Here is a 14,808-nt window from a genome sequence, read left to right on the forward strand (position 1 = left end):
CTGGGGGAATATTGTTCTTAGAATTTGCTTCCTTACTCTTAGAACAGCCCTAAATTATATGAACTTGCAGCTCTTTCATTTCTAGTCAACATCGTCCCTTTTTCCAAATTTCGTAAGCACTCATTGTCTGTACCACTTATTTTGGCATTGAGTCACTTACTTTCTCAATTTATCCAACTATTTCAGTTGTATGCAGCTTATCTCTACTGTGAGCTAACAAGCGGCAACCATGTGCACAGTCCTGAGCTCATGGTAACACCACAAAGCATATGGAAGGTATTGCCTTTGACAAAGTTCTTTAACATGAACCACTGTATCCTCATTTCACAGATTATTCCACTCAGGCTTGTACTAAGTAACTGTTAAAGAGCTTCAGACTTGGAACTCCCTCTTTCTGCCTCTATACCTTGCTGACCTCCAAGTATTCAAGTGCATAATTAGCTCCCAAGTGGCCTGGTATTTGTGTATTTTCTGGTTTATTAATGAAAGCTTTACTAGTGGAAACGTGAGAAGTTCCCGCCCACTTGTACTAAGTAGCTCCTGATACATATAAAAGATGTGAAAATGAGCAAGGAATCGGTGATGCCACCAAGCCTAGACTATTAGACTATGGAAATCTTCTGTAAGAAACTTAAGGTCCCAGGGGACATAAATATGAAACGAATCATCTTTTGAACTGAGTGACCACAGCATACTATAGGGCCCTAGACAGCTTCCTGGGAAATACCATTACTTAAGAGAATGTGGTTCAATCTATGTTTTTGTAGCCTAACAGTCAGTGAACCAAAACAATGAACAATCATGGGAATTCCAACTCTCCTGTGTTGTCTTCTCAAGAGAGCCTGACAATTCTGCTGGTTATGTCCACTTAAAACCCAAATCAAAAGACACTATATGTGCACAGTCCTGTTGACTTTCAAAATACATTGCTACTGCTACATATATTAAAAAAAATTCATTAAAAAAAAATCAGAGCCTACTATAATCCCCACTATACTGATGATCACAACGGGATTAAGAAGTTTAAGTAACTAGCCCAAGGTCACTTAGCAGGCAATGGTAGACACAGCTGGACCTCAAACCTAAGACTGTCTCACTCTAAATCCAAAACACATACCCACCATTCTACACACCTTCCCACATTCAATATCATCAACTCATTTGGACTAAGAGTAATCATCCAAGCTGGTATTAGCAGTCCCATTCTTCAGAAGTAGACACCAGTGCACACCATCATTTCAGTAGGCAGCTTACCTTCATTCACTTGGCCAGCAAGTGACAGGACTGGGTTCCAGGGCATGTAAGTGGTGTCCACCTGAGATGCCCTGCCTTGCAAGTGTGCAATGAGATCTGCTAGCCCAGATACCACAGTGGGAGTTAGGAATCTAGTGCTTCTCACATCCACTCCCATTCCAGCTTGTGTTTCTATGCCTTAATCTCTTCCAGGCCACGTCAAAACCCTTACTACCAAAGAACATGAACAGCTCAGTCATTTCTCAGGTAGAAGATAAATATGGAAATGCTAGCTCTGTAAGTCTTTGACACTCACGTTTTCATATAAGGCTGCCAGGGTCTCCAGATCAACCACGGAGTCATCCACATTGAAAATGGCTGCCAAGCACCCAAAAAGAAAAGAGGATAAGGGATTTGATTAGGTCCCCTGCACCAATGTTTACTCCACATCCAGCTTCCAAGCAATTAACAGAGTACTGCACTTTCTTACACAAGCTGTGCCTCTCAGCTTGTTTCTGCTCCCCTTCCTTTCGCACCAGGGGTCTCAAATGAAAGAAACCAAAATGGTTCCTATCACTGGCCTGAGCCTTGGCTCTGCCTCGTTTAATTCCTCAGGCTCTCAGTCCTTTCTGCAGTTTAATTTAGGCTCCACAGGAGAAGTGTTTGTGCTTTAAAACTAAATCAGTTTGTAGGTTTGAAGCACAATTTTAAATCTTTCTTCCCGATGGTAATTGAAGAGATTTAGTACCTAATGCACCAGAACTGACTCTTGCCCATTACCAGAAAGAAGGAGAGAAAAAAGACAATGTTGGCAAATTAAATGAATTCAGGCATGTGATTTCAGGCACCTTTCCGTGGCCACTGCCAACATCTTGTTTGGATTAAAAAGACAAGAAAAAGCAATAATTGCATCAATAGCAAATTAAGATTATGGAAACCTCCCATGAGCCAGTCTTCAGGCAGGCTCTCATTCCCATGGTTTTATTAGGATTCTACTTGTTCTGTATTATTTAAGATTAATTTAGCCGTTAACTAATATGCTTATGATTTCATCTAGAGAGGTACCTTCCCACAGATACCGGGATGCAAAAATTGAGACTTAAAATCCTTAATGGATTTGGCTATCAAAGTGTTTGAAATAAGCAGGTCCACATCTTTAAATAATTATTCAAAACTAATAAGGTTTGTTCCCTCAACCCTACCTCCCTTCCCTGACTTTACATTGTGAAATTAACCAGCACGCTAGTAAATTTTCTCCGTGGCAGGCTAATTAATTTTATTAAACCAACCAGTGATACTTAGAATGCCTTAAAATTTTGCTCGTCAACTATTATTCTGTTCATTTGCATTACACCATGGTTTTTGGGAAGGTGGTGATCAAGGTAAGGGGCAGGTTGTTTTTGAGGTATTTTGCTTCTTCTGTGGTTTAGAATCACATGAACCCTTTCATACAATTTTAACAAAGCTAAAATTAACTGAGCTAAGATCATGGAACCTCACAGAACACCAAGAAATGTACTTAAAATTCCTTTGCAGGCCACCTTCTCAAACTTAGGGGTTAATCAGCAAGCTATTCCTAGACACATGGAACAGAGAGAAAAGAGGAGGTTAATATGCTAGAGACAAAGTAAGTCACCTCAGATTCCACCAAGACAAAGGAACATCACACATCCACAAAGCCCAATCTGAAACCACCAAAGAAAAATGAGTTTAAGGACAGAAAGAAAGGATTTGCCCTCTCAAGACTGTTATTTTGTGTGTGGAGATCATATAAATCCACTAATTTGTCAGACAGAACATGCATTTTTAAATGTCTAGTGCTTTGAAAACCAAAATAGCCAGAAACAATGTCTATTTTATGTAAATCTCAGTATTCTCTTACAAAAATCAACCAACATGAGCACATAAGAAAAGGTCAAATTCTAAACAATAATCTACCAAAAATGTTCACGTTAACTAATCATGCATCCTGGGTAACTATATATTACAAGCTTAGATATAATCAAATAATCTTAACTAATGAGAAAGAGAATGACCTGTGAGTTTCTTTTCCTAGTAAGTAAATATTCAGTTTTTAAAAGTTAATCAGTCTGGGGCCCAGGTACACAGTTCCTCAGATGATATTGTCAGCTGTGCCCCTTCCACTGTGTTCAGTAGCAGAAAAATAACACCCAGAGAGGCTGGGACTGAGAAGACATGGATTCATTCACTCCCCCATCCAGCCCTTGAATAAAATATTTGTTGGATGTGTACAGCATCTGTTCTAAATACTGTGGATTTTTAAGTTAGAAGTGCAAAGTACTTAATTAATCTCATGAAATTTATATCCTAGTCTGGGGACAGAAAATAAACAAGTAAATACATAATTTCAGATAACAATTTACTATGAAGAAAGTAAAACAGAGAAATGTACAACATTAGACAGGAGGATCAAGGAACGCTTCTTTGGGAGGTGACATTTAAGAGAAGACCTGCAGAGGTCAGTTTTGTGGCTATCTTGGAGAATAACGTCCCAGGGAGAGGTAACTGCAAAGATGAGTTTCTTTTTCTGAAGGAACACATTCAAGGTACAGAAAAAAAAAATCAAGATGACTATCATGGACAGAGCAAAATTTACTCATTGTGTGATCCTGACATGTTAAATTTTCTGAGCTTCAGCACATCTATAAAGCAGCTCTAATACCACTTACTGAAAATATTAAGTGAGGTAAGATGTATGCTTAGCATAGCGCATAGAACATGGTATAAGCCCAAAATGGTATATATGAGCTATTACTATCATGATTTCAAATATATACATTGTAAATGTGTTTTAATGCTTGTTAATGCCTTATCCCCTTTAACATCTGGAAAGAGTTAGAGAAAGAAAACTACAACTACTGAGTGATTTGTGCTGTAAATGCAACCTTCCAGAATTCTTAGGTGTTTCTGATCGCAGTTACTATGAAACCCTTCCAGTCCTTTAAAACCCCACTCAAGACCCAACTTCAGAAAGCATTATTAACAGGAAAGGTCTATGACACAGAACTCTAATTACAAAAAATAACGGATCAAGTGTCTTAAGGGAAATGCCAGGTACCTCTAAGTCTGTATTATCGTATTTTTATCTCTAATTTCAATCTTTCTCATCAATCCATCCTTCACTGTACCAAGGTTATTTTTTAAAAACATGGATTTCAAAATTTTACCGTAATGCTTAACATACCTCCAATATCTTCCTTTAAACACTCGGCAAGTCTGAACTCCTTGGCCTGGTTGTTAAGCTCACTCCCTGCCTGGCCTCAATTACACTTCAAATCTCATCTCCTACCATGTTCTCCATGCACCACGGGTTCCAGTCACCCTGTGTCCCTCCCCATTCCTGAACATGCCGTGGCTTCCTCCCTTTCTTCATCTCTCCAAGGCACAGAGGTCAAAGCCCTGGAAGGACATCCCTTGACCCTCGGATCATTAAGTCCTCAATCTTTTCCTCTGCCACGGCACCTCTCTCATATTTTACATAAGGTGAAGATGGTATACTTTAAGAATCTGTGGTATGTTGCATAACTGTTTCCTTCTCCCAGTAGACTGTGAAAGCCTTGCGGTCAGCAGTTGATTTCTTATGCATCTTGATAACTGTCTCCCAGGATGGTACCAGGGGTGCAGCAGGTATAACATAGATGTTTGTGGGTATAATTATACCATAGGACTCCTGAAGAGTGAGTCCTTCTGCTGATGGGAGGAAAAGCTTCTTGACAAAGAGAACATGGGGTCTTAAAAAGAAACCAGAGAGCCTTTAAAGGGGCACAGCCTTATAAGGCATGTATCTGAATCATGGTTGTCTGCTTCTTCCCAATTTGACCCTGTCCAAAAATCAAGGTTTGGCCAGCAGTGACATAATTGTGCCCCCAACTCATACACTCGGTGTAGATTATACCACTTGCCTGAATATTCCCTAACAAAAATAATTAACTTCAAAGATGAGTTTTCTCATTATTAGGGAATGAATAAGGAAAATATCTTTCCTTATTCAAAAAAGTTTTAAATAGCTGTATCCCCTTAGGAAAAAAGGTTGAGTAAAAGTTCAACTGTTATATTGCTTTGGGCAGACACTTAAAACACTCATCTATTAATCACCAATAATTAAGCTAAATTCATCCATGCAGTGACAATTTGTAAGTGTGCAATACGTGCCAGTGAACATAAACTGGAAGGATACAAAACATTCCAGCTAGAAGAAGCAGATAACAGACAGGCTCACAAAATGTTTAGGCAATGGCAGGTAGTTCAATTTTGGTTTGAAGAGAGACTTAATTAAAGGGACTAGAAAGATACACTCCAAACATAGTTTGGGGTAAAACCTTGTAGAATTTTGAATGCCATGATGAACCTGTAATACACTTGTTATACAGGATGGAGTTGTTGAGCAGTTATGAATAGAGGAGTAAATTGGACAAAATTGTATTACACACACAAAAAGTCAAAATTTGAAAAGACTAATTTAGAATCTATTGTAGTGGGCAAGAGGTAGCAAAAACTTGAATAGTGTGGACAGAAAGGATAGGGCAAAAAAGACAGACACTACAGAGCACTATTATAGTGACATTGCTAACTAGCTCTGGGGACTGAGAGAGTCTAAAACCACTCTGAGGCTTTCAGCCTAGGTTTAAGGGAAGAGTTTTGTACCATCCCCCCAGAAACAGGCAGACGAGTCTAAGAGGTGAGCATGACTACTGATCTGTCCCCCAGGGACTGGTAAAGGAATGGAGTAGAGAGGAAAGGACAGGTAAAAGAAGAAGTAGATAAACAGATGAACTTAGGGCCAATGCCAAGTATTCCACTGAAGTTTCTCCTCTTCCATGGAAGGATCTTAAAAATAAAATCTAAAAAGTAAAAGAAAATTCAGAGGTAGAAGCAGCGATATCAAGAGATTGATACTGAGCCTAGAACTTATGGAGATTAAATTAGTTGTATTATTTCTAATAATATTGGCCTGGGAAGGTTAGGGTATCAGTCAGAAGTCTAAAAAATAAAAAGGCCTACCAAGTCCTAGGATGCCTAAGAGAACTGCCTTACATGTACATAATCCCATGTCTTAGTCACCAAATATAGTTTAGGTTTCTAGAGAGCCAGAATTCACACCTGATAATTCTATTCTCAAAATACTGGAACAATGTATTAGAGAATCAATGAATGCTCTCCGATTAAGTCATTCTTGCAAGCACTTACCATTAAACTTATTAGCCATTACATAAGCCCAATTAATTAGTTAACTAATTAATTAGTAATCATAATGATCACAATGTGGAAAGAAGTCAGTCTTCAACTAAACTATTTTTGGCGTCACCCAGGATCAGATCACTCCCCCCATTTTATACTTTGAAAACACTCACTTTCGTCTCTGTCTCTTCCACGCATGTGTGTGCACACAGGCACACTGCTCATAAATTGAATAAACAAATACAAGCCTATGCAATTTTACAGCAAGCCTCAAAGCTCTGATACAGTAATTCCAAGTAATCCTAGCTTTTGTTCCCGTCTGTATAGGTCTCATTATACTAACACTCCTGCAGATGGTGTCAGAAAGGTGAAGTGTCAAGTCCACAAAGGGGAGACCCCAACAGCTCATTGCTACTGCAATATCAATCATTGCTGGTGGTTTTTACTTTTATCTCCTTCCCTCCTTAGTTGTCCCGCTCACACTGTCAGTTTGGTTAGAATATTTCACCTACACCTCACAATATGTCAAAAGGAAGTAGACACACGCTGTGAAAAGCTGGTAATTTTATTGGATTCCTTTACCTTTAAAAATCTGTTACTTGGTCAAGTCTGGTTTCTGGGCTTCTTTTTTGCAGGGAAATTGAGGCAAACATTTTTATGTGGTTCTCTGGTGCCTGCTCTGTACCACAAGAATTATATACACAAGGATCATTAGAGTAGTGTTTCGCCCATTAAGATATAATAACCGTCAGCAGGGACAAAAAGCAGATCAGTATCACAAATTCAAACTAACAGGCACACATAAAAACTATGTGCCTGCTCTAGGGTACATGCAAGCGGTCAGGGTCTTATACAAGAGGGAAAATTCCCTCTCCGGGTAAGAGATGGCTTTTCACAAGACCAGGGTTAAGTAGAAAGAACGTGCAGGATTCTCTCAGCTCTCCAGCCATTTTTCAACCCTGAACACTTCTATCTCCAAGTGTACCATGCTCATATATGCACTTGCTGTTCGAAGGGCTTCTAATGAGTAAAAAGACAGGCAGAGTCATTTAAGGGAGTTGTTCTCTTTGACTGAGGGAGCATCTTTGAGCAAGACGCATGGGACACGGTGGTGAGAAAGGCATACCTTGTATAGTCTGTTAAGAGTAGCCAAAGTAAATCTGGTCATCCGAAGTGTGGGAGATGCCACAGGTAGGTAGGGTTGGGTTGGCTCACCAGGTTTTGGCTGATGGTGCTTTTGAGAATGATTTGTACGTAGCCCGTTTTATTCTTCTTTTTATTTCCTTAAGTGACTGATGTAAGCCTCTTGCACAAAGCGGGTATGTAATAATGTTTTGCAAATGGACTAGATATAGTCTAGTCCAGCCCAGGAAAGCAAAGTTTGATAAGATTACTTGACTCTATTAGTAGAAATTATTTTGTTTACAATGTTAACTCTGCAACAGCCAACATAAAACTTAGCTGCTTTGCCCAAAATACTGGTATTTTTCAGAACTCGATAAAAATTCAATCAGTAAGAGAAAGAGAACAGAGCAGGGAAAGAAATACAGAAGGACTTGGTTTTTTGAAACTCTCATGTCACCTATATCCCACAAAACTCTGACAAACCTACTCCGTGACCTCTACAAAGGAAACGATAACATGGGGTTCATGGGAAGAGGCAGTAGTACAATCTGAGAGTTGAGGAAAGGGAAGGCAGAAACATCTTCCCACAGTTTTCCCTCCCAACAATGAGGTCATCCTTGAGAGCAAACACCAAGTCTACGAAAAAAACTGCAAGAAGTGGAAAGAAGGGGAGCCAGCAGAGAGGGGTGTGGAGCATGGAAGGACCACTCAGAGGCTAGGCCAGAGGACTGTACAGATGTGCTCCCGCTGAAGAGCTCTGTAACAAGCCTCGTCAAAATGGTCATAGTTCTCCTACAGCCTATACCTTGCGTTTCTCCTACTGGACACTAGGTTCCACCTCCAATAAGCACCAGGCATACCTGTGCAAACCCAGATATGCACAAATCCTCACTCTATGCAAGTATCCAAATGAGACGCTTAAGGGCACCAATTAGGTAGCAGCTTAAAAGAATCTCTGTCCACTCCACCACAGGGTGAGGACAGCAGGCAGACTGTATTGGGGATTAATACTTAATAACTGAATTTACTGGCAGCTTCCTCTGTACCAGGCATTGTTCTAAGTGTTTTGTATTTAATCATACGAGGCGGGTGCGTTTGTTCTAGTTTTACAGATGATGAAAGTAAGGCACAAAGTCACACTGCTTGGTTTCCCAAGCTCAATTCGACAATCACCCGAACTATCCTCCAAGGCAGTGGTAATTTACTGGACCAAGACTGTACTTCATTTTCATAGATGTCAGGCTATAAATAATCACTCCACCTAAAATCCTTACCACCTAAAAAAAAATTCAATGAATTAACCAATTAAGAACAAACTACCCACAAAAGGCTACAAAGAAACCACGGTCTCTAAATGGCATCATATGCTTTTTACATTGATCAGCAATCCCGGAGTGGGAAGCACATACAGCCCACGTTATGAAAATTTCATTTACTTTATACATTCATAGTTCCACCATTATTTAATTCATGCTAATACGTAGTTCACTTCTAATATGCTATTTCGACATATGCAATAAAATGATTAAGCTTTAATCTTTGTTACAAACTATTTGCAGTTCTTCAAAAATAATCAATATTGCAGCTAAGTCACAGCAGACAGAATTTCTTCAAAAAAAAAAAGAAACCTGAAACTTGAAAATACCTTATCTTAGATAAAAAGAAAATAAAATCTCTAGTAACATAAAGTCTAATTTTCTTGCATATATAGCAATAACTGTAATTTTACACTGCATGCCAAAATTGACTAAAAAGGAAAACTAAGGCACACAGCACACGAAGAAACACAAACAAAAGTTGTATCCAAACAGATAAAAAAAAAAAAAAAGTCAAGAGAATATAGTATAGTTTATAATCTTATCTAAATTGCTAAATGCCTGCCACTGTGTCATGTTAACCTGGGCTCTGATGGAGTAAGAGACAAGTACAAAACACACAGTGAACAGGAGCTGCTTGGGAGGTGGAAGAAATGGACAATTGCAAAAGGGATACTCAACTAATCTATTACAAAACTTCAAAATCACTCAATCTCATAAAGCAAAAATCTAAATTCTCGCCTAAGTCCAGGCATGTACTATGCCTGAAGTTGCCCAAGGTCTCCTTTTATAGGCACAATTAAAATTGTCCATGGTTCAAACCTCAAAGAAGGGCACAGGGCATAGAATTCACAAAACTTCCCCTTCTATATCCCCTCTATTCTCCAGAGGGCAGTGGAATGAGAAACAGTTTGGGTTAAGCTCCTTCTGTTCGTCCATTAGTTCTGGTTCTTTTAAGCCAAAATTACATTCCAGGCAGATTGGATGGTCTCAGCCAGTTGCCTGAAGGTAAAGTACAAAGAAATGCCACCCTCTGCTTTCTGGACTCAGCTCTGCGAGTGAAGGAATGCAGAATGGTTTAGAAAGGGTAGGTGGGAGCCCTGCTGCTTAGGTGTTTTAGACGCAGAGGGAGGGAGGAAAAGGTGGAAAAGGAAAGGAAAATATTAGAGTGACTACTTATATTTATCTAACATTTTAAAAAATTTAGCTCTACCTATATTTAATAAGTTAATGGAAACTGCCCATTTATTTAGTCTGTATGTCAGCAGATCAGGGTCACATGGCACTTTTGGTGGATAAACTCTTTCAGACGTGGCATGCTCACTTGTTCTTTTGCTTTCAACATATTGTGATGGGGGGTATTAAACAAAGTTTTCTTATTCTAAAATCTGGTTTTAACTAAACTTCACAAAATAAACAAGTTGGCTTCAAAAGCCTCCTGCAGTGAAACCCCAGATTTAAGATAATTCACGAACAATAGGAAAATGGTAGAGCAGATACTTTGGTTGCTAGTACAAACTCTTCATCAGTTATGGAAGCGGGTAAAAACAAGGATAGCCAAATGACACCCGCCAAGAAGTTGATCCCCATAAACAGAATTTATCACTAAGGCTACTTAAAATGTGGGTTTAACTTCACTATTATTAATAATGAGATTCACTGTAATTGCATATTGAGCCTTGAGGTATCAGGCTCATGAGAACCCAAAGCCATCAAAATTAGCAAGACATTTAAAAACATTACTAATCTTATTTTAATTTATATTTTTGCATATATTTTATAACATGCCTATCAGTTGTGTCCTACACTTATATATTTTAGAAAATAGACCTTGAGAAGCATGCACTAAAACTTTTTACTGTTGGGGTGCATGATAAAAAAATTCTGAAGATCAAAAGCCTTTTGAGTAGACACTTTTCTAGGCTAGACTGAGACTGTTCCTCAGGAAAGTCCTAGATAAGTTATGTTGGATTTCAGATGCCTGGTCAAATTCATTATGTTTTAGACAACTTGCATAAACGTTGACAAAGATTGCTGGCAATTATTAAGGCAAAAGGGAACAAGGTCCAGCGGGCATTCTCAGACCTGGGTTTTAGACTCTGAGCACATAGCTGACATCCCTTTTGTACACTTTGAACTGAGATTCCCAAACAGAAAGAAAGCCAACATTGCAGCTGATCTCTCAAACTGACGTTCTGAACTAGTAAGAACTAAATAAAGGATGTTTTATCTTGATGTTATTTAAATATTATAAATATTAATTCTGAGTGTATGGGAAATTCCAAATGAATGCCAGGAGGTTTCTGGCATCTAGTCTGTTGCAATGCATATGAACGTTTATATCAACAATAGTCAACAGCAATTTTCTATCTCCCCTGGGACAAGAATAAGAGGAACTCACTAACGTGGAATGAAAACACTAATTTGCAATCATGTAGGCAGTCACTGTGACCAAGGATGCCAAATGCTTTTAAATGTAAGTCATCCTATCTAGCGGATGGAAAACCAGCAGTAAGTAAATCACTTTGATTCAGAGTCTCTCCTGGACCAAATGCAAGTGATTTTGGTATTATGGTCACCCTCCTGAAACCATTCTTCCTCTACAACCAAGGCGTTTCCTTTAGTGATTCAGTGTTTTCACTTCAGCCAGCATATGGATTTCGCTTTCTTCTACAAGATATCAAACACTATCTTGGGTAGAAATAAAGGGATAAAGGTTACTTTTGGGAGTATGTTATGTCTAACCTAGCCCTATCCGCTTACCACTAGCACAAAGGTAGATTTTTAGATGCTCACTGAACAATTTAGCTGAGATGTTTCCAGTCATCTCACACTCAAATCATCCAAAACAGAATTTACCTTTATGCTTCAAGCCCTGCTTTTGCACCTGTGTTTTCAGTTTCTGGCTTGGGGCACCATTATACACATGCCTGCTGAAGCCAGAAACCCAAGGTACAGCCAAAAGTCTTCTGTATTACTCCTTGCATCTGATGTGAGCAACTGTAGCAATTCTCTCTCCAAATATCCCTCATACGTGGTCTCTTCTCCACATTTCTATAGACATAGCTTCAGTTCTGACCTTTGTCATTCATCATCTGAACAAATACAATCCCTTCTAAAGGATTTCTCCACCTTCAGCCCTATTTTTCTTTATTCATTCAACAGGCACTTCATGATCATCACCTGGGTGCCAGACACAGGTGCAAGGTGCAAGGTGCTGGGGATACATCAGTGAGCAGTCTCCTTCTTAGAGCTTATATTCTCGTGGTAGATGTAAATAAAAGTGTAAGTAGATGAACAAATAAAATATTAGTTGCTGTGAAGGAAATAAGAGTATTAAATTAGGATGACCTGTATTAGGGTGGGAGGATCTAGGAAGGTTCTCCTAGGAGGTGACATTTAAGCTGAAACCTAAAGAAAAACACCTAGCTACATAGAGAGTGGGGTGGAAAAGCATTTCAAACAGAGGGAGCGTGCCGAACTGTTCATTCAAAATGTGTTGTGCATGCAATGACAAAGAGTAAGAAAAGTACTTGGCCTCTTTAAGAAATCAAAGAAGACCACTGTAGTTGGCTAGAGTGCAGTGAGATGAGATGCAGGTAGGACAAAGTGAAGTAAGAGATCTATGTTTTGGCCAAGCATGGAAAACATTAGAGGCCAGTCTTCCATGAACAGTGTGATAGATATTGCTGCATTCAAAATCAGAACACAACATGGCCCTTCTTAGATTTCTTGTCCCCATTACTGATGCAATAATATAAACATTTCTTGTGACGCTATTCAGGATCTTCCTGGTCTGGATGTTGCCTGTGTTTCTAGCCTTCTATCTTAAAACAACCCACATTCATATATACAATCTATATACTCCAGCTGTGTCTCTCTTTTTTTTCTTTTCGAGATAAGAGTCTTGCTCTGTTGCCCAGGCTGGAGTACAGTGGCGTGATCTCGGCAACCTCCACCTCCTACGCTCAAGCAATTCTCCCACCTCAGCCTCCCAAGTAGCTGGGATTACAGGCTCGTGTCACCATGCCTGGCTAATTTTTGTATTTTTTGTAGAGATGGGGTTTCGCCATGTTGGCCAGGCTGGTCTCGAACTCCTGGGCTCAAGCAATCCACCTGCCTTGGCCTCCCGAAGTCAGGGATTACATATGTCTGTTTTTCACGTTTTGTTTCATGCTCTTTCCTCAATCGGAAAAGCTCCATCTCTGTGTGATGACCACTGTTTCATCCTCTCAGAATTAATCTTAACTTTTACAGGAAGAGTCAAGATACTGCTCTGTTATTTCATAGCCAATTCTACTGTAATGTTGGGCTGCTTTACATCTCTCCCACCATCCTGGGTGTGCCTGAGGATGTTAGAGCCTGATCTTACGTGCTGTTGTAGTCATGACACCTGATACGGAGCTGGCACTCAATACAGTTTTATGGAAGGAAAGAAGGCAGGCAAGCAGGCAGTTTTGTCCAAATGCACTGGAATAGAATACATGGCATTCTGATCCTATCTAGTTTAAGATTAAGTCTGTATTTTTTAAAAATTGAATTAAATTCAACGAACACTTGAATATATGACTTTTATGCATGACACATTAGCGTAGTTATTTGCAAACAATGCTTAATCATCAGAGAAATTCCTGGCAAAGAAATGCATAAAGGAATGAACACTAGCCCTGCTCCTTGTTACTTGTCAGATGTTAAGGTATAGAGAACCAAAACTCTTCCTGAATGGAGAGTGTAGGCTGTGTTAAGGAGAGCACAGAGAAGTGCTCCTCTTACAAAAGAAGAAAAGATTGCTCTTAAAGAGCCAAACCAGTAAAAGCCAGATGATCTATTTGTGGGAGATAATTGCAGACTGAAACACACAAAACTGTTATCAAGGTGACAAAGCTGCAATCTCACAACAATTGAAATGTCATTGCCATTTGGAAAATTGGAATGCCTGAAGCGATCCAGAATGCCTGTAAGTACTTCTATTCCTATCAACTTAATGGTACACTTTTCCGAGAATCACGTCCTGTATTTTGTCTCTAAACCTGTTTATGCCTGTTTCTTTGCATTCAAAAAAATATCTACTGTGTGCTTATTATGCATATGCTGAAACAGCGTGATGGAAATGACATTTTAATGGGGAAAATGGCAGGTAGAGACAAATGATGTGGAGAAAACAATCAATAAATGTGACAATTTTTTTTTTTTTTTGTCCTAAGAAGGAATACTCTCCTCTAAGTGAATATACTGGCTTTCTGGTTTATACATCAGCTTCTTGTGAGTTTGAAAAGTATGAGTTAATGCCTCTGGGCTTTGTGCATGGCTAAAGGTGAATATACGACCACAGGGCTGAAGAACACCCTCTGAATTGTGGTCATTTCACCAGGGCTGGTCGGCTGTGAGATCTTGCCAGGCGGCCAGCTGGCCTCCTCCAATCATATCTAACCATAGCCCCTCTCACATTAAAATAAACCTTTTAGGCCAACATCAGCATAGGGAGTCCTTTCACCAGGGTGACAACACAAGGCCAAGTACATTCCACACACAAATTCAGAATGAAATATAACTGATACAGCCTGGGCTCCTAATGACCTTCAGATGCCAGTGTCAGTCAATGACTCCAAAGGAAAACTAACCTCCAGTTACAGCGCCATATTCATCTGGAATGCATTACTAAACTAAGAAATGGAATGGAGATGATTTTTTAGAACTTAGGAGCCACCTTTGTGGTGGATCACAGAGGTGCTTGAGGAAGGAAAACGAACAATAAGGTTCCCATAAGGCCGAGAAGTCTGTGATGCTACAGTCAACATTTCTGATGCTGAAATGAAAGTTCACTTATGCTTCACAGAAGCATGTTCTTATCTAGAATACAACATTGGAAAAGGTCTGGATCAACAAATATCTTTTCCAACTCACAATAAACATTCAATCTAATAAGGCTAGAATG

General features: G+C 39.4%; 1 protein-coding gene across 5 annotated transcripts in view; it reads right to left on the minus strand.

Annotated features, from left to right (window-relative positions):
- FMN1 (formin 1) overlaps positions 1–14,808 on the minus strand; it is a 434,649-nt gene that overhangs the window by 144,491 nt on the left and 275,350 nt on the right. For all 5 annotated transcript variants that reach the window (XM_063716551.1, XM_024232602.3, XM_024232603.3 and 2 more), the window contains one exon: positions 1,550–1,611. In XM_063716551.1, coding sequence (XP_063572621.1) covers positions 1,550–1,611 — 62 coding nt within the window. The remainder of the gene's footprint in view (positions 1–1,549; positions 1,612–14,808) is intronic.

Source organism: Pongo abelii, chromosome 16 (genome assembly GCF_028885655.2).
Source record: "Pongo abelii isolate AG06213 chromosome 16, NHGRI_mPonAbe1-v2.0_pri, whole genome shotgun sequence".
Classification (NCBI taxonomy): Eukaryota; Metazoa; Chordata; class Mammalia; order Primates; family Hominidae; genus Pongo; species Pongo abelii.